This window comes from Hemiscyllium ocellatum, chromosome 45, assembly GCF_020745735.1.
Source record: "Hemiscyllium ocellatum isolate sHemOce1 chromosome 45, sHemOce1.pat.X.cur, whole genome shotgun sequence".
Lineage (NCBI taxonomy): Eukaryota > Metazoa > Chordata > Chondrichthyes > Orectolobiformes > Hemiscylliidae > Hemiscyllium > Hemiscyllium ocellatum.
In genome coordinates this window covers 6287045-6305517 of record NC_083445.1, presented here as the reverse complement: position 1 = coordinate 6305517, position 18473 = coordinate 6287045, and the positions used below count along the sequence as shown (strand labels likewise).

The following is an 18473-nucleotide window of genomic DNA, read 5'->3' as shown; positions in this document are numbered from 1 at the left end:
AAATTAATAGGTATCTGTGCTTAAAGTCTGGTTGAAGATTTGTAGCTCGGGTGTCCGTTGTTGTGGTTCTGTTCACCGAGCTGGAAGTTTTTGCTGCAAACGTTTCGTTCCCTGGCTAGGGAACATCATCAGTGCTATTGGAGCCTCCTGTGAAGCGCTGCTTTGATGTTTCTTCCGGTATTTATAGTGGTTTGTTCTTGCCGTTTCCGGGTGTCAGTTTCAGCTGTAGTAGTTTGTATGTGGGGTCCAGATCGATGTGTCTGTTGATGGATGTTCTTGCCGTTTCCGGGTGTCAGTTTCAGCTGTAGTGGTTTGTATATGGGGTCCAGGTCCATGTGTCTGTTAATGGAGTTTGTGGATGAATGCCATGCCTCTAGAACTTCCAGCTCGGCGAACAGAACCACAACAACAGGTATCTGTGCTTTGAAATATAGATGCAAAGATGTACACTCAAAAGTCCTGTATACTGAGCATACGACAAATGAAGAGGTGCTGCAAAATGCAAAGGCTAAAAGAACCCTGAAAAAGCGAGAGGCAAAAGTCATGGCAGTGTTTTGAGCATTTGGTCGGAGCTGGAAAGCTGCAGAGATCTCCTCCACGAGGGCTCAGTGGGGAAGAGTTGGCGGGGGAGGGGGAAGAGCGCTCAACATGGATCCGGCTGGGTCATGGGTATCACAGACCGGGTGGTGTTGAGCTGCGAAGGGCGCGTGTGATGTTGGTGTAAGGCACCACTGGGCAGCAGATCCCTGGCAGGAGCAGTTGCAAGCAGCTCGAGAGAATGATCCCTGAACTGTTACAGTGCAGGAGGAGGCCATTCGGCCCATCATGCCTGCACTCGTTCTATCCCATAATGCCAATCTCCTACCTTTTCCTCAAATCCCTGCGCAACATTTCAATCCAAATAATTATCCAGGGCCCTCCAAGACTGTCTCCACCAGATTTCCAAACCCTACTTGCCGTATGGAGGAGGATTCGTTCTCACATTGCCCCTTATTTTGTTTGCACAACAGTTGTTCCTTTTCCGAGGGGGAACAGCTTCATGCTAAGTCCTCTGTGCAGCCCACTCGTGATTTTGAAGACCTCGATCGGATCTCCTCTCGGCCGGCCTTCTCTCTGAGGAAGACAGCCCCAAAGTCTTCAATCGATCCTCGTCGCTGAAGTACCTCATGACTGGAACCTCCCCTGTCAGTGCCTTCTGCACTCTTTTCAATCTGGTCACACCTTCGCTCGGCAGTGACAATGACAGTGGAAGGCATGTAGCAAATCCATAATTTCAAAGCATAGAGCTGAGATGAAGGAGAGAAGCTCAAGTTTTGAATTTCCTTATTTGTGAAGTGGAAGGACTCAGCGTTTGCCATCACCTCAAATGCACACGGTTAGCTGCAGAGAAGCGCTGAAGTTCTTATTCCAATGTGCAATTTAATTTGTTTCTGTCTCTGGGCTATTTAAGATCTGGATTCGGCAGGTTTGAAATTTGCTGCCCTCTTCCAGGGTAAAGGGTGAAGACTTGTTGCTGTCAGTCAGACCCTGAAGGCTTGCTCTTTCCAATTCCCTGTCGAGCAACACGAGTCTGAGGAAATGGAGTTGGTCAGCTGTACTTTGGTTTAGTTAACCTGTTGGGGTAGGGATGCAAAGGTAAAGGCACCTTTCTGCCTCCTGCTTGAACCCACTGCCACACTGGTCTGTCTGCCAGTGTGGAGCGACTTGGCTACAGATCAAACCTGGAAGAGATGGAAATAAGGCCTTGGAGTCTGTCGGATTTAAGAAAACCGAAGGGAAGGTGAACAGCCCTCACTGCCATTTTTAACAACCTGCTCCTGTGTTTCAGACAACTCGTCCTGATTTAGGATAGATTAGAATCCCTACAGTGTGGAAACAGGCCCTTCGGCCCAACAAGTCCACACTGACCCTCCAAACAGTCACCCACCCAGACGAATTTACCCCTGCGCTTAACCTACTCATCTGTGAACAATTTAGCATGGCCAACTCACCTAATTTGCACATGTTTGGACCATGGGAGGAAACCCACCCGAGGCTGGAATCAAACCTGGGTCCCTGGCGCTGTAAGGCAGCAGTGCTAACCACTGAGTCACCGTGCCGTGATTTGCTGAGGAGAGCTGAGTTTTCCACCCTCTGATCATCTCTCCAACTCATCAGCGATTTTGTGATGTTGCTGTCACCTGCCAAAACAGGAAAATAAAGCCAACTGTTTCTGCTTTAGTGGACCGCTGTCTGTCTACGTTTGGACCACCAAGCTTGTTACAGTCAGAGGTGGCCATTTAGCTGTGGCAACTGAAATGCTGCACCTGACAACTGACTGCATGTCAGCCATCGAACAACAGCTCCTCATACAATCTATAACTCCTGTTGCCTCTGCCATTATCATTCAGGTCTTGGAACGTAGAAACACATAAAATAGCAGCAGAAGTAGGCCATTCAGCCCTTCGAACCTGCCCCACCATTCAGTATGATCATGGTTGACTGTTCATTCTCAGTATCCCACTCCCACTTTCTCCCCATATCCCTTGGTCCCTTTAGCTGTGAGGTCCAGGTCCAGCTCCCTCTTGAATACATCTAACAAACTGGCCCCAACAGCTTCCTGTTGGGCAACACCATAAGTCCACAACTCTCTGAATGAAGAAATTCTTCCGCATCCCTCAGTCCTGAATGGCTTACCCCTTGATCTTAGACTGTGACCCCTAGTTCTGGACTTCTCCAACATCGGGAACATTCTTCCCACATCTAGCCTGTCCAGTCCCATCAGGATTTTATGCGTTTCCCCCTTTAGTCTTCTAAATTCCACGAGTACAAGCCCTGTCGATCTAATCTTTCTTCATATCTCAGTTCTGCCATCCCGGGAATCAGTCTCAAGACATTGGATCCAAGCTGATAGTGGGATGGAGGTGATGAAGGGGTTGAATTAGTGTGGCCTTTCCTAGCCTTGTGTGTTTCGATGTGCCTCTGTAGAGGGGTGTTCACTTGTTTGTGCGTGCCGTGTTGCAAGGTACATTTCAAGACAAGAGCTTGCATTTCACGAGCACCTTTATTGCGGTAAATCACTGAAGATGCTTCATTGTCGGAGTTTTCAGTGTTGCCTGCATCTTGGCTATTGCATTGTAATGTACACAGGGTCATTAATACATGGTGAAGCAGGGGTGAGTGAGTTTTTTTTATCAGCCCAATCGTTTGCTGGCTACTGCTTAGCAATGTGTTCAACACTAGGCCTTTATTGAAGCAAGTATAAGATGTCTGTTGGCAGTGTGTATCAAAATCCCAGGACTAAGGCTGATGGGATAGACTTTTCTACACGATTGTACTTCAGTCCAGATTTCCTCCTTTTTATACAAATAAAATGCATGGTTTGAGTTACTGATACAGATGTCTGACCCCATGCATCACCAGTTCACTATTCGCATTTTTCCCTGCACAATACATTGTTTACATCTTCTTCAGGTGATGCTGGTATCTTATCAGTGTGTGCATCTGTGTGTGTGTGAGGTGGGGGAGGGTGTGTGTGTGTGTGTGTGTTTGTGGGGGTGACGGATGGGTGAGTGTGTGGGGGGATGGATGAATGTGTGGGGGTGATGGGTATGTGTGTGGGGGGATGTGGGTGTGTGTGTGTGTGTGTGTTTGGGGGGGGTGAGGGATGGGTGAGTGTGTGGGGGGAAATGTGTGTGTGTGTGTGCCTGTGCATGTGTGTGTGTGCACATGTGTCTGTCAGTGTGTGTGTACACATATGTCTGTGTTTCTGTGTGTGAATGTGTATGTATGTGTGTGTCAGTGTCTGTGTGCGCATATATGTGACGGTGTGTCTATGTATGTGTGTGTCAGCGTGTGTCTATGTATGTGTGTGTATGTATGTGTGCGCATGTATGTGACGGTGTGTCTATGTATGTGTGTGTCAGCGTGTGTGTGTGTGTGTGCGTGTGTGCCTATGTACGTGTGTGCACATGTCTGTGGTTGTGTGTGTGTTGTTGATATTTGCTGTTTATCAGTGTGATGGTATTTCACCCAGGAATGTAAATACTGTGTCATTTCTCATTGCTGTGCTATTTCTGTCATTGAGTTGCTGGGTCTGGTGATCTGTACATGCTGTGAGTTCCCCGTCTCCTAATCAGCAGAATATTGTGCACCTGTCTATCACAGGTCACCATGGCAACGTCTTGTTGACACCTAGCTGAGTGTGAGGGTTGGACTGAGCAGCTGTGAGTAGGCCTTACCAAGGAGGCCATCTCAGTCAGGCAGCTTGACTCAATTTCCTGTCTAGACTTTACTCCACCTGCTTCCCTGCCCCCCCCCCCCCGCCTCCTCCAGCCCTTACTGGCGATGCTCCTGCCCTCCAGCACCCACTCTGCTCCATCCCTGATCTCATCGCTGTCGCCTTTCTTCAAAGCAAGATAAATTTTCGTTCCTTGTTCTGAAGCACCCTTGCTTTCTTTCCTCTTTCGCTTCAAAGGTTAATTACATCTCTCAAAACATGCCATTGGATCGACAACAAAGCATCGTTCCTTCTGATGAAGAGATCCAGGAGATATCTGTGGGATTCATACAGTGGCTAATAATCAGGTCTGGAGTTCCCTGCTCTCCCAGACACGTTCTCTATCGTCACATTCTCTTGGTTTTGACCTACGACCTGACACAACCTGGAAGTGTCCAGGCTGCATTTTAACTGACTGCATGAAGCTTAGTAAAGCCTCCAGTCAGGACTCATGCCTTAACACACTGTACGCAGAGGAGTGCTGGCTTATTTATTAAAGACCAAAGTTTAAAATTCTGATCCCTGGTCCATCTAAAACTGCAAAAGCCACATTTTCTCCTTGATTCCTTTTCCCATCATTCCTGACTCAGCTCATTGATGCAAAGCCACTTGTCATTCCTTTCTCTTTCTGTCCATCGTCAGGATGGATCCTCTCTATTCCACCCCCCTCCTCCCTTGAATGACAGCTCCACACGGTGTGGGCTGCTCTCCATTTCATCATTCCTTACCTCGTGGACAAGTTGTTAGATAGGACCTGACCCCATCCTAAACACTGTGTTCTCCTGCATCCCGTGCTAGAGCTGGGGAAGGTGTTTTTTTTATTCCCATCTCTGAGAGACATGGGATCGCTGATTAGTTTGGAGCTTGACCTCCCATCCCTGGTCCTATTTATTCTTCACCTCGCCAAGACCAATCATGTGGTTACAATTCACAGCCAGTCCGGGTTCACCTCCCTTTTTGTTTTCCTCTGTTATTCATTCCATTCTGTTTTTTTTTTCATTCACGGAATTAGGGCATCGCTGGCTAGGCCAGCACATATTGCCCGTCCCTAATTGCCCAGAGGGAAGTTAAGAGTCAACCATTTTGCTGTGGGTCTGGAGTCACATGTAGGCCAGATCGAGCAAGGATGGCAGCTTCCTTCCTAAAGAACAATAGTAAACCAGGTGGGTTTTCCCTGACCTGGTCAGAGTATTGAGTACAGGAGTTGGGAGGTCATGTTGCGGCTGTACAGGACATTGGTTAGGCCACTGTTGGAATATTGCGTGCAATTCTGGTCTCCTTCCTATCGGAAAGATGTAGTGAAACTTGAAAGGGTTCAGAAAAGATTTACAAGGATGTTGCCAGGGTTGGAGGATCTGAGCTACACGGAGAGGCTGAACAGGCTGGGGCTGTTTTCCCTGGAGCATCAGAGGCTGAGGGGTGACCTTATAGATGTTTACAAAATTATGAGGGGCATGGATCGCGGAAAAAAAACAAAGTCTTTTCCCTGGGGTCAGGGAGTCCAGAACTAGAGGGCATAGGTTTAGGGTGAGAGGGGAGAGATATAAAAGAGACCTAAGGGGCAACTTTTTCACGCAGAGGGTGGTATGTGTATGGAATGAGCTGCCAGAGGATGTGGTGGAGGCTGGTACAATTGCAACATTTAAAAAGCATTTGGATGGGTATATAAATAGGAAGGGTTTGGAGGGATATGCCTCTGGTGCTGGCAGGTGGGACTAGATTGGGTTGGGATATCTGGTCGGCATGGACGGATTGGACCGAAGGGCCTGTTTCCATGCTGTACATCTCTATGACTCTATGACCATTGACAATGGATTCATGGTCATCATTAAACACTTATTTCCAGATTGTTACTGTATTCAAAATTCACCATCTGCCGTAGTAGAGTTTGAACCCAGGACCCCAGGAAATTATGTGGACCCCTGGGTTAATAGAGTAGCGATAATACCACTAGGCTATCATCTACCCCCGAGGTATATGGGTAGATATATAAATAGTGAGCTAGATGTTGCTAAACAAAATCAGAAGTTGTTGGAAGAGCTCAGCAGGTCTGGCAGCACCTGTGAAGAAAAATCAGAGTTAAATTTCGGGTCTTCTGGACCCCAAACATTAACTTTGGCTTCTCTCTACAGGTGCTGCCAGACCTGCTTGGCTTTTCCAGCAACTTCTGATTCACAGCATTCTTTTGGTTTTTAGATGGTGCTTGGATTGTCAAAGGATTTTCCCAAAATGAGTTGTCCCAGTTAGGTTTTACTGAACCAGATGGGTTTTCCTTATGGTCATCATCAGATATTTTCATTGATTTCAAATCCCACGCTGAGATTTGAACTCAGATCCCCTAGAACCTGATTACCTGGGTCTCTGGATTGATAAACTAATGCCAATTTCACAAGGCCATCGCATCTTGCTGTTTTAATTCACCCAGGGAAGCATGTTCCTCATTTTATCTTAGCACAAAGTCAGATGTTGGTCCAAAAATGCTTTCAATCGAGGGAGGAAAATTTGACGGATAGTCTGCACGAGGAATCTAATATGCCCTGTCAGATCAAGTGTAGCTTTGACTGGCTGCTGAGTAGGAATTTCTTTAATTCTGGCAGTGTGTCCCGTGAGCAATTGTAACTGGGAGGGGGGGGGGATATCGCAAATTCATTGTAAAGGGAAAATCACATAGAGTAGCTTTACAAAGTACACATTGGGCCATCCCCAACAGAAATAAATGACATCTTTTCAGTAGCCTTAGAACAGGAGTTATCTTTTTTTTGACTGCAGTCAGTCCAAAGCTTGATTTAATAAGGAAAGCTGATTAAATTGCAGCAACAGTGCTGGCTGTGATTAATGGCTGCCTAGCTGTGAAAACAAATAGTTATTTCCTGAATGAAGCAATGTCAAATGTGTTGTTCCCTTCCTCTAGGATAGCTGAATCTTGCCGAGGCGGTATCCTGTTACATCGCTGCCAATTGGACATGTCGCAGGGATTATAGCATGAACGATGAGCGAGAGTATTTATTTGCAGAGCTAGCTTGGCAGATGAACAATAGATTGAACCTGAGGAGCAGAATTCTGCAGATGCTGGGAATTGGATCTCAAAGCAGAGGAGGCTGGAAACGCTCAGTGGGTCTGAGGGTGGATAGAGGGAGACCAGAGTTTGTCTCTCAGGCTGGCAGAACTTGGAAAAGTTAGAGAGGCTTTGAACATGGACGGTTGGGAACAAGGATAAAACAGACGCCCATGATAGGGTGGAAGACGGGCAAGGTTAAATGACAAATGATTGGTCAGCCAGGGTTAAAGGGAATAGAATCTTAGAAAGAATGCCTATGGTGCAGGGAAAGGCTGTTTTGGTCCATTGAGTCTGTGTTGACTCTCCCACCCAGACACATCTTATTTTACCATGGCTTAATCCACCCAGCCTACACATCCCTGAACATTATGGATAGTTTAGCATGGTCAATCCACCCTAATCTGCACATCTTTTGATTGTGGGAGGAAACAGGAGCACCCGAAGGAAACCCACACAGACGTGGGGAGAATGTGCAAACTCCACAGTGGCTCAGTGGTTAGCACTGCTGCCTCACAGCACCAGGGTCCCAGGTTCGATTCCAGCCTTGGGCAACTGTCTGTGTGGAGTTTGCACATTCTCCCGGTGTCTGCATGGGTACATCACCAAAGATGTGGAGGTCAGGTGGATTGGCCATGCTATGTCCATGGTGTTAAGTGCATTAGTCGGTGGGTGGGTCCCTCATTGGAGGGTTGGCGTGGATGTGTTGGGCTGAAGGGCCTGTTTCCACAGTGTAGGGAAGCTAATCCATGCAGGCAGGAATTGAACCTGGGTCCCAGGTGCTATGAGGCAGCCATGCTAGCTGCTATGCCGTGCCCAATGGTGATGGATTGGAGAGGGGGTTGGGGTGGAGCAAAATATATGTGTGCTGCTGCCTGAAACCAACACTTTCAGATGAAAAATCAAAACGTGCATAGAAAAGAAGGAATCCAGTCTCTGTGTTCATTGCTCAGAGGACTGTAGGTTCTGCTGTTTGCAGAATACCTTCGCTTGGTGCTGAGCTTCTGTCACCGGGTATTTTCACTCTCACGCTGACATCTCGGCCCTCGATCTGCCATCCTGCCTTTATGGAGCTCAGTGAGAGCTGGAGTCAGCACTGAAATCAACAACGTCAGACTCTGAACTCTGGTTTCGTTGCCAATTGCCCCACCCCCTCTCTTCGTGTGTGGGAGGTTTAAGGTGAAAGAGGCAAGGCCAACATGAGCAAAAATCTTTCTCTCATATAGTTACAGTCTGGTCTGGGGCACATTGCTAGGAGGGTGGTGGAGCCAGGAAATCTCACTAATGTGAAAATGAAAAAAAACACTTAAAATGTCATAAACATTTGAGACTGTGGGTCAAGAGCTGGAATAAACGTAGACTTAGAGTAGCTTTTGCTGGTGTAAATTTGATGGGCGAGAAGGTCTCTTCTGTAACTGTCTGATTCTCCTGGAATCCTTGCAGTGTAGAGACAGGGCCTTCAGCCCAACAAGTCCACACTGATCATCGACGAGTAACTCACCCCAGACCCATTCCGCTCTCTAATCCCTCGGCAATGCACCTAACCTACACATCCCTGACAACTTAGCGCGGCCAATTTGCCTAACCCGCACATCTTCGGACTGTGGGAGGAAACAGGAACAAACCCACACAGGTTGTGGAAACTCCATACAGTCACCTGAGGCCGGAATCGAACCCGGGTCGTTGGCGCTGTGAGGCAACAGTGCTAACCACTGAGCCACCGTGCTGTGATTCTCGGGCTGTTCAGGCTGACAGTAACTTGCTGGCTTGGAGGGTGGGTGGGTGGAAAACTAGTGTTTGGAACTGAGTGAAGTTTCATGATGAGGACTGAAAGCAGCCAGGTCAAATTTCTGGGAGAACAGGAGAATTTGGAATGTAACAAAACCCTGTTGATTGCGAATTCTCAGCATCAAGTGAAATGATGTGGGTATGAAAGGACATTTGGCTTAAAGAGCATCGTTGGTTTACATTTGGTTCTGCTATAACATGATAGTTCTGTTCTTGGGGGACCCCGTATTATAAGGACATCACATAATAGCAGCACCATTTAAACAAATGGAGCCGAAATCCCATTGTAACCAATACATGCTTTAAAAGTGTGCACTTTAGAAACAGTGTCCCCAATTTGTCAATCGTGTTATAGCGAATTCACATTAACGAAACGCGCGTTATGGCAGAACTGCCTGTACTCTATCTCTCTTTAGGATGTACAGCTGAATATTTTGTTAAAACATTGCCTGGCAACACGTTTCTGGGTAAATTCAGATGCATTAGCCACACCCAATAAATGTTCCGTTGACTCTTGCAGAGGACGCAGTCGATGTCTTGCAAATACTGGACCTCCAGGACACCCTGGATGGAGTGGTAACAGTCGCAGGATTTTGCACACATCGAAAAGGCTCCGAAGAGACAGATCTTGCACTCCGGTTAGAAAACAAAACTCATTTTAGCGCCCTGACAACGCAGTTATTCCCAGGTGTGTTTATATTGCGGTTTGCAAACTTTGGGTTGATACAGTTCCTGCAAAGCTGGAGGTGGGTGGGATGGGTTCGGGTTCAGGTTTGGGGGATTTGTTTCATGGCCCGCTATAAATTGAGATGCTTGGATTGCCCTGAAGCTGAAATGAGGCTTGAGCCTCCACCGTGAGTCCTTGTATTTGAGCACAAAACAGATCTTGGGCCAAGAGTAAACTCCTAACCAGGTGAAGCAACAGTGTGACATGTGGAAGCTTGCTCAGATTGTACTTATTAAACAATGCTGTACTCTCTGAAAGAGACCAAGACAATCTTTGATTTATTTATGGTGCGTAAGATCACTAGCATATGGCTCCTAACCTCACCACAGCACCTGTTTACAAGGTTGATGAGCTTCTTCGGATGTGGTCTCCATGGTCATCACATCCTGAAGTTTGAATTAAACCCTTAACGTTCTGGCCCAGAGATAGGGACGCTGCCACTGCACTACGAGACCCGAGTGTCTTTCCCACTGCACTACGAGACCCTAGTGTCTCTCCCACTGCAGTACGAGACCCTAGTGTCTCTCCCACTGCACTACGAGACCCTAGTGTCTCTCCCACTGCAGTACGAGACCCTAGTGTCTCTCCCACTGCAGTACGAGACCCTAGTGTCTCTCCCACTGCACTACGAGACCCGAGTGTCTCTCCCACTGCACTACGAGACCCTAGTGTCTCTCCCACTGCACTACGAGACCCGAGTGTCTCTCCCACTGCACTACGAGACCCGAGTGTCTCTCCCACTGCACTACGAGACCCTAGTGTCTCTCCCACTGCAGTACGAGACCCTAGTGTCTCTCCCACTGCACTACGAGACCCTAGTGTCTCTCCCATCTGAGCTCAAGTAAAATCCCCCCGTCATTGCCCTCCACCTGCAACCAGTTAAACACAACTGACACACATTTAAAAGCGAAATCCTGCAAAACTGAGATTAAAAGAGAAGCAGAGAGTGTTGGAGAAACTCAGCGGGTCTGGCAGCTTGTGTGGAGAGAGAAAAACAATGTCACATTTCGAGTCAGTTCTGAAGAAGTCACACTGGACTCGAAATGTTAAGACATAGAATCCCTTCAGTGTGGAAACAGGCCATTCAGCCCAACAAGTCCACACTGACCCTCCGAAGAGCATCCCACCCAGACTCACCCAACACCCCCCTACCCCTGCATTTCCCACCCTAACTTGCTCCATCTTTGAATTCTTGTTCTTCTCTCCATGAGGTTGCCAGACCTGCTGATTATACAACGAAAGATGTTGTTTGTGCTGTTTCTTTGGTGGACCTGTCTAATGAGGAACATAAAAACTAGGAGCAGTAGGCCATTCAGCCCCTCAAGCCTGTTTCGCCATTTAATACAATCATGGCTGACCTCTATGAGACCTCAACTCCACCCTCCTGACCTCTACCCATAACGTCTCAACTCATTACTAATTAAAAATTTGTCTATCTCCACCTTAGGTTTACTCACTGTCCCAGCATCCACCACACTCCAGGGAAGTGAATTCTACGTAGACCATCCTTTGAAAGAAGTAGTTTCTCCTCATCTCTGTTTTTAAATCTGTCGCCCCTTATCCTGAAGTTATGACCTCTCATTCTAGATTGTCCCACAAGGGGAAACATCCTCCCTATGTTGGCTTTGTAAATCCCCTATAGCATCTCATGCACGGAGAAAGTGAGGGCTGCAGATGCTGGAGATCAGAGTCGAGAGGGTGGTGCTGGAAAAGCACAGCAGGTCAGGCAGCATCCAAGGAACAGGAGAATCGACGTGTCGGGCATGAGCCCTTCATCAGGAAAGGGTTCCTGATGAAGGCCTTATGCCAAAACGTTGATTCTCCTGCTCCTTGGATGCTGCCTGACCTGCTGTGCTTTTCCAGCATCACAACTCTCAATCCTCAGCATCATACACACCTAAATTACATCTCTCGTTCTCCTAATTTCCAGAGAGTTTCAGCCAAAACTGCTGGATGTTTCTTCATAAGCCAAACTCCCGTTAGCCCCTGCTTGTTCCTCATATCCATAGCTTTACACATATCTCAATATGTCACATATTTCTCCACCTCTCTTTTGGAAGACACAATTGAATCTCTTTCCAACTCTGGCGTACCACATTCCAAACCAGAACCATTGAATGGAAAGGCTCCACATCATCCCCTTTTGATTCCTTGACCAGCCACCTTCAATATTGTCATCGCAATACCAACCCTTTTACCACAAGAAGCAGTCCCTCCCTATCAACTCTTATCAGTTTGAGCATCTCTTTTACATCTCCTCTCCCCTCTCCCTACCCCACTCCAAAAACAATAATATCAGCCTCTCTTGTCTTTTTCATGTCAGTAGGAACAGCAACAGGCCATTTAGCCCATTGGTAATATCCTACTGATCTGATTGCAGCCTTTGTATTACCTTTTTGACTGTCCCTCATAATCATGGGCTCTATTGTCCATCAGAACCCAGTGTGGATTTTTCAACATTTTCAATGACTCCAGTTTCCGCTACTCTCTGGGCAAGAGATTCCCAAACACCGATGGAAGAAATCTCAGCTCACTGAGGAGTGAGGTAACTACAGGCTTCGAAATTTAATCGAAACCAGGAATCCTTGGCATCTCATGAGGTATCCGCAGCCCAAATGATTCTAGAAAGTTCCGTTCAGGGAGAGGGTGACGCCAACGGAGAAAAAAAGTGGTGTAGTGCCTCGAGTAGGCCAGGTCGGTGCCTGTGTGAAATGTTGAAAGACTCTCTAAAAGAAAATGGTAGTCATTCGTTTCGATGTGTGTGCCTTTAAGGAATGTAATCACACCATATTTTGTTAATAAGTGTGTTTATAAACACTTCTTTTCTCTATAAAACTTTTAGATGGACATTTTCCAGAGAATTTCTCCATCCTAATGACACTGAAGGCCAAGAAAATGTCTCAGTTTTTCCTGCTGTCTATTTACAACGACCAAGGAATACAACAGCTCGGGGTAGAGATTGGGCGATCTCCTGTCTTCCTTTATGAGGATCAAACAGGCAAACCAACCCCTGAAGAATACCCCATCTTCAAAAAAATTAACCTAGCTGATGGCAAGTAAGTACAGCACACTTTCACCCTTCCTCCTACTGTTCAGTCACTCGTCAATGTTTACCTCAGACGCATCCTTGCATGAACCACTGGCTGAGTCAGTTAATGTCTCCAGTTTACTATCTGCATTCCAAAGGTAGTGTACTCCATTGTGTCCAGTTATGCAGCATGTTTAAGAACGGAGATGTCCCCAAGGCACATCATAGCAGGGTTATACTCAGAATCTCTAGAGTTTGGAAACAAGTCCTTCGGCCCAACAAGTCCACACTGACCCTCCGAAGAATAACCCATCCAGACCCATTCCCCAACTCTAATTATTCTATATTTACCCCTGACTAATGCACCTAACCTACGCATCCCTGGACACGATGGGCAACTTCCCATAGCCAATCCACCCTAACTTGCACATCTTTGGATTGTGGGAGGAAGCCCACGCAGACACTGGGAGAACGTGCCAACTTCACATCGACAGTCAACCAAGGTTGGAATCGAACCTGGGTCCCCGGCACTGTGAGGCAGCAGTGCTAACCACTCAGCCACCGTGCCGCCTCAATGGCCAACATATGTCAAGAAGGTCCTGTGACGCGGTGGTAGTATCCGTATCTCTCGGCCAGAAGGTCCCACCTCAGGACGCGACGAAGATGTGCCGTTAAAAGTGTCCGAGCAGATAGCTTCATGTTACAAAGAAAACCGAAACCTGATTGTGAGATGGGAGGAGAGGTGGCCAAGAGGTTCAGGAACAGAGGTTGGGTTTACGCGACTCTGTAAACAAAGAGAGCTGAAGAGCTCCTTCCAAGGTACCACAGTCTAACGCAACAAGCAGCAAGGAGAGAAGGTCCTAAGGTCATTTTAGTTTCCCCAAAGTGGGTGTGACATCCAGTTGTTGGATGCACTTTGTTGGCAAGGTCCTGTTGTCAATATACCTTCTACCAGTGGTGCTATCAATGGGATTGTGGTGAAGCATCATGACAGAATGTTCTAGTTACTTCCACATGGTCTGGACAATATCAAGAACATTTGTAGGAACCTGATCATCCAGAATAAGGGTTTTGGATATGAGCCAAGACTCGGTCATTAAAGGAGTGCTCTCTTGACGATAGCAGCAGTGGGAATCATAGATTGCCTACAGTGGGTGAGCAGGCCATTCGACCCATCCATTCCACACCAATCACCTGAACAGCTTCCCACCCAGTCACTGTAACCCTGCATTTCCCCATGGCTAACCTACCTGGCTTGCAAATCCCTGGACACAATGGGCTTTTGCCCGAAACGTTGATTTCGCTGCTCCTTGGATGCTGCCTGAACTGCTGTGCTCTTCCAGCACCACCAATCCAGAATTTAGCACGGCCAATCCACCATAACCTGCAGAAACTTTGGAAGGAAACCAGAGCACCCAGAGGAAACCCACCCAGACACAGGGAGAATGTGCAAACTCCACACATACAGTCGCCTGAGAGTGGAATTGAACCTGGGTCCCCTTTGCTGTGAGGCAGCAGTGCTAACCACTGATCCACCGTGCCCGCCCAATGGTTAGAATTTTTCAGAATATTTGTCTTAATCGTTGGCTGTCTTGTCCATCAGAATTCTGTTTAGATTATTGAACATGTTCACTGGTAGAGCCTTCACTGCTCTCTACTTCACTACTAATGACCCTCTGAAGGAACAAATCTGGCCTCCTTGAATAGTGGCACATGCCAACCCCCTCCTCACTCTCTCAATGAAAGCGAATGCTGGAGATCGAGACAAATGCAAAAACAAACTGCTGGAGGAACTCAGCAGGGTCAGTGAAGAGAGAAAGAGAGACAGAGTTAATATTTTGAGTCCGTGATGACCCTCGTTCAGAACTGGAGACCCAGAGAGCTGCCAGACCTGCTGAGTTTCTCCAACACTTTCTGCGCTGGCCCCTCCTCCACCTCGTCCTTTCGAGGCACCCCCTTATGCCGAACTCTCTGGCCAACCTTGGGGTCACGTGGCCAACTGCTTCCCCCATCGAAACCGTTCTGTGCGAGGCCCACTCCCCACGCCCGTGAAGTGCGTTGGGATGATGTTGAAGGCGCTATGTAAATGCAAGCTACTGGGGTGTGGGGTGGGCGGACCGAGTGCATAATTGCTGCTGGATGGGAGTGTTCGGTTGTCGCTTGAGCGAGTGCCGGTCCTTCCGGTGAGTAACCCTTGCGCCCAGCAGTGCGTCAGGGCTCAGGTCTGTTCACGCCCTCGTCTCTGACGGTGCCCGCTGGTTGTGTTTTGCAGGTGGCACCGCCTGGCGATCAGCGTTGAAGGGAAGAATGTCACGCTGATCATTGACTGCAGCCAGCAGATATCTGAGCATCTAGCTCGAAGTGACAATCCAGAGATCAGCACCAATGGAATCACCGTGTTTGGTACCAGAATATTGGATGAGGAAGTGTTTGAGGTTAGTGTGATGGTTTGTCAGCCAATGGCGTCCGGCATGCCTTAGTTTTATTCTGTGGGCTCCCTTTGTGTGTCTTTCGGGTCCTCCCCTCCATCAACCAGTAGCTAATCTCACCGATTCAGACAGAATGGAAACAAACCCTCTTACTCGGGGCATGGAGTTGGCAAAATATGTTGCAGCTGTAGAAAGTCCTTGTTAGGCCGCACTTGGAGTATTGTCTGCAGTTTTGATCGCCACACTACCAGAAGGATGTTGGAAGCTTTGGAGAGAGTGCAGAGAAGGTTCACCAGGATGTTGCCTGGTCTCGAGGGCTTGGCTGTGGGGAAAGATTGGGTGGTACGGTGGCTCAGCGGTTAGCACTGCTACCTCACAATGCCAGGGACCCGAGTTCAATTCCAGCTTCGGGCGACTGTCTGTGTGGAGTTTGTACATTCTCCCCGTGTCTGCGTGGGTTTCCTCCGGGTGCTCCGGTTTCCTCTCACAATCCAAGGATGTGCAGGTTAGGTGAATTGGCTGTGCTAAACTGCCCCATAGTGTTAGCTGCATTAGTCAGGGGTAAAGATAGAGACTGTATACTCTTCAGTAGGTCAGTGTGGACTTGATGGGCCAAAGAGTCGGTTTCCATACTGTAGGGAATCTATAAAAGGAAGACCAGGATTGTTTTCACTGGAAAGACAGCAGCTGGTAGGAGACCTGATAGAGGGCTACACAATGATGACAGGATGGATAGTTTCCTAGGGTTAAAGTTTCAATTACAAGAGGGTATAGGCTCAAGGTGAGAGCGGGAACATTTAAGGGGGGATGTACGAGGGAAGGTTTTCACACGGAGAGTGGTAGGAGCCTGGAACGCACTGTCAGAAGAGGTGGCGGAATCAGGCACATTGGAAACATTTAAGAGGCACCTGGATGGTTACATAAATAGGGAGGGAATAGGGGGATATGGACTGAATAAGGGCAGATGGTTTGTTCTTTAGTTGAGGCATAATGATTAGCCCAGGCTTAGAGGGCCGAAGGGCCTGTTCCTGTGCTGTACCTCTCCTTTGTTTTTAGTCCATGAGTATCATGCAGCTATGACCTTTGAACTGTTTGCTGATCTCACCTGGAGTTATGACTGGGGTATTTTAAGAAGGAAGATGTCCCCGGGGCACATCATAGAAGGGTCATCGAACAACTTTCTACACGAGGGCCGCGTGACGCAGTGGTAGTGACCCTATCTCTCAGCCGGATGGTCCCACCTCGGGAGATGTGCCGCTAAAACACCTGAGCAGATTCCTTAACATAACAAAGAGAACCAGAAACTGCTTGAGGGCTCTGCTCTTGAACGAAACAGCTGCATCAAACTCCTGATCAGACAGGGACTGAGGTAATGTGCGTGGCCTTCCACAGTTGAATAGTCTCACTCCTATCTTGGCTCGTGTGTGAGGGAAGCTTAGGGACCTGGCGGGTGCAGGGCAAGCTAAAAACGCCAACATAGTACGGGCCCAGTTGGGAGAGGTGGCAGGTGAAGGAACATGGTGGGGGGTGTAGTGGGTATAGTCCCTGTTAGTCACTACTCACGTTTCAGTTGGTATCTGTCACCATACATTTATTATTCAGAATGCATCTGCAAAGGACCATCCAAAACGTCCGTCGCAACTAAAGAAACTGGTTCATTTCAGAGTCGAACTGTGAGATTGCAAAGTGGCGGACTGAAGGAGGGCTCAGTTATTCAGTAGGAGTGACACAGTGGCTCAGTGGTTAGCACTGCTGCCTCACAGTGCCAGGAACCCAGCTTCGATTCCAGCCTCGGGCGACTGTCTGTGTGGAGTTTGGACATTCTCCCCGTGTCTGCGTTGGTTTTCCTCTGGGTGCTCCGGTTTCCTCCCACAGTCCAAAGATGTGTAGATCAGGTGAATTGGCCATTCTAAATTGTCCATGGTGTTCAGGGATGTGTGGGTTAGGAGCATTGGTCAGGGATAAATGTAGGGTAATTGTGTCGGGGAGCGGGTCTGGGTGGGTTACTCTTCAGAGGGTCGGTATGGACTTGTTGGGCTGAAGGGCCTGAATCCAAGCTGTAGGGGTTCTATGATTCTTGGCACGTGATGACTCTGGATGGTGTCGGGGGTTGGGGTTAGGGAAGAAGCATTGACATGTGCCATGGGTGAGTTGGCTACAAAATGTTTGCTGCTCTTCCAGGAATATTGAGGGAATGGCTTGGAAAGCCTCCGTTGAATTCCTTTCCTCGAAGGAAAGGCATGGTGGTAGTGTCCCTAACTCTGGCCCAGAACACCTGGGTTCAAGTCTCACCTGCTGTGGAGGAGTGTAACAGTTGTGAAAGGGTTGATTTGAAAATCCCGAGAGTTCCAGCAGGGTCTCTGACCCTTCCCTTTTGAAGCTGTGTGTGATGGAGCCTGATGCGTGAGTACGTTGGACTATCTTGGGGATGTCTTGCCTGTGGAAAACATTGAGCAGAAAGATGGGTCTGTCCCTTCATTCCTGCATCTGTCGCATTTGGGCACGTTCTTCAACAATCCCTGGTGCACTCTCCTTCCGAAGAAGGCCCTTCGGCCCAACTCGTCCATGCTGACCAGGTTTGCTGAACTGAACTAGTGCCATTTGCCAGCACTTGGCCCATATCCCTCCAAACCCTTCCTATTCATATACCCATCCAGATGCCTTTTAAATGTTGCAATTGTACCAGCCTCCACCTCTTCCTCTGGCAGCTCATTCCATTCACGTACCACCCTCTGCATGAAAAAGTTGCCCCTTAGGTCCCTTTTTATATCTTTTCTTTCTCACTGTAAACCTATGCCCTCTAGTTCTGAACATCCCCTCACCCAGGGGAAAAGACTTTGGTCTATTTATCCTATCCATGTCCCTCATGATTTTATAAACTTCTATAAGGTCACCCCTCAGCATCCAATTCTCCAGGGAAAGACGTCCCAATGTATTACCATTCTATCCAGGCTCCCCCTGTAACTCAAACTCTCCAGTCTCAGTAACACCCTTGTCAATCTCATTTGCACCCTTTCCAGTTCAATAACATCTTTCCTATAGCATGGGAACCAGAATTGTATGCAGTGCTCTGAATATGACCTTACCAATGTTTGTCTGGCCGTAACATGATGTCCCAGCTCCTGAAATAATATACTCAATGCAGAGAGTCACCCTTGGTGACCACCCTCATGTCTGAAACTGGTGCC

General features: G+C 47.9%; 1 protein-coding gene across 2 annotated transcripts in view; it reads left to right on the top strand.

The window, feature by feature from the left end:
* Window positions 1-18473, top strand: part of LOC132835991 (collagen alpha-1(XI) chain-like) — a 295793-nt gene that overhangs the window by 38567 nt on the left and 238753 nt on the right. For both annotated transcript variants that reach the window (XM_060855171.1, XM_060855170.1), the window contains exons 2-4: window positions 9622-9789; window positions 12671-12884; window positions 15129-15291. In XM_060855171.1, coding sequence (XP_060711154.1) covers window positions 9622-9789; window positions 12671-12884; window positions 15129-15291 — 545 coding nt within the window. The remainder of the gene's footprint in view (window positions 1-9621; window positions 9790-12670; window positions 12885-15128; window positions 15292-18473) is intronic.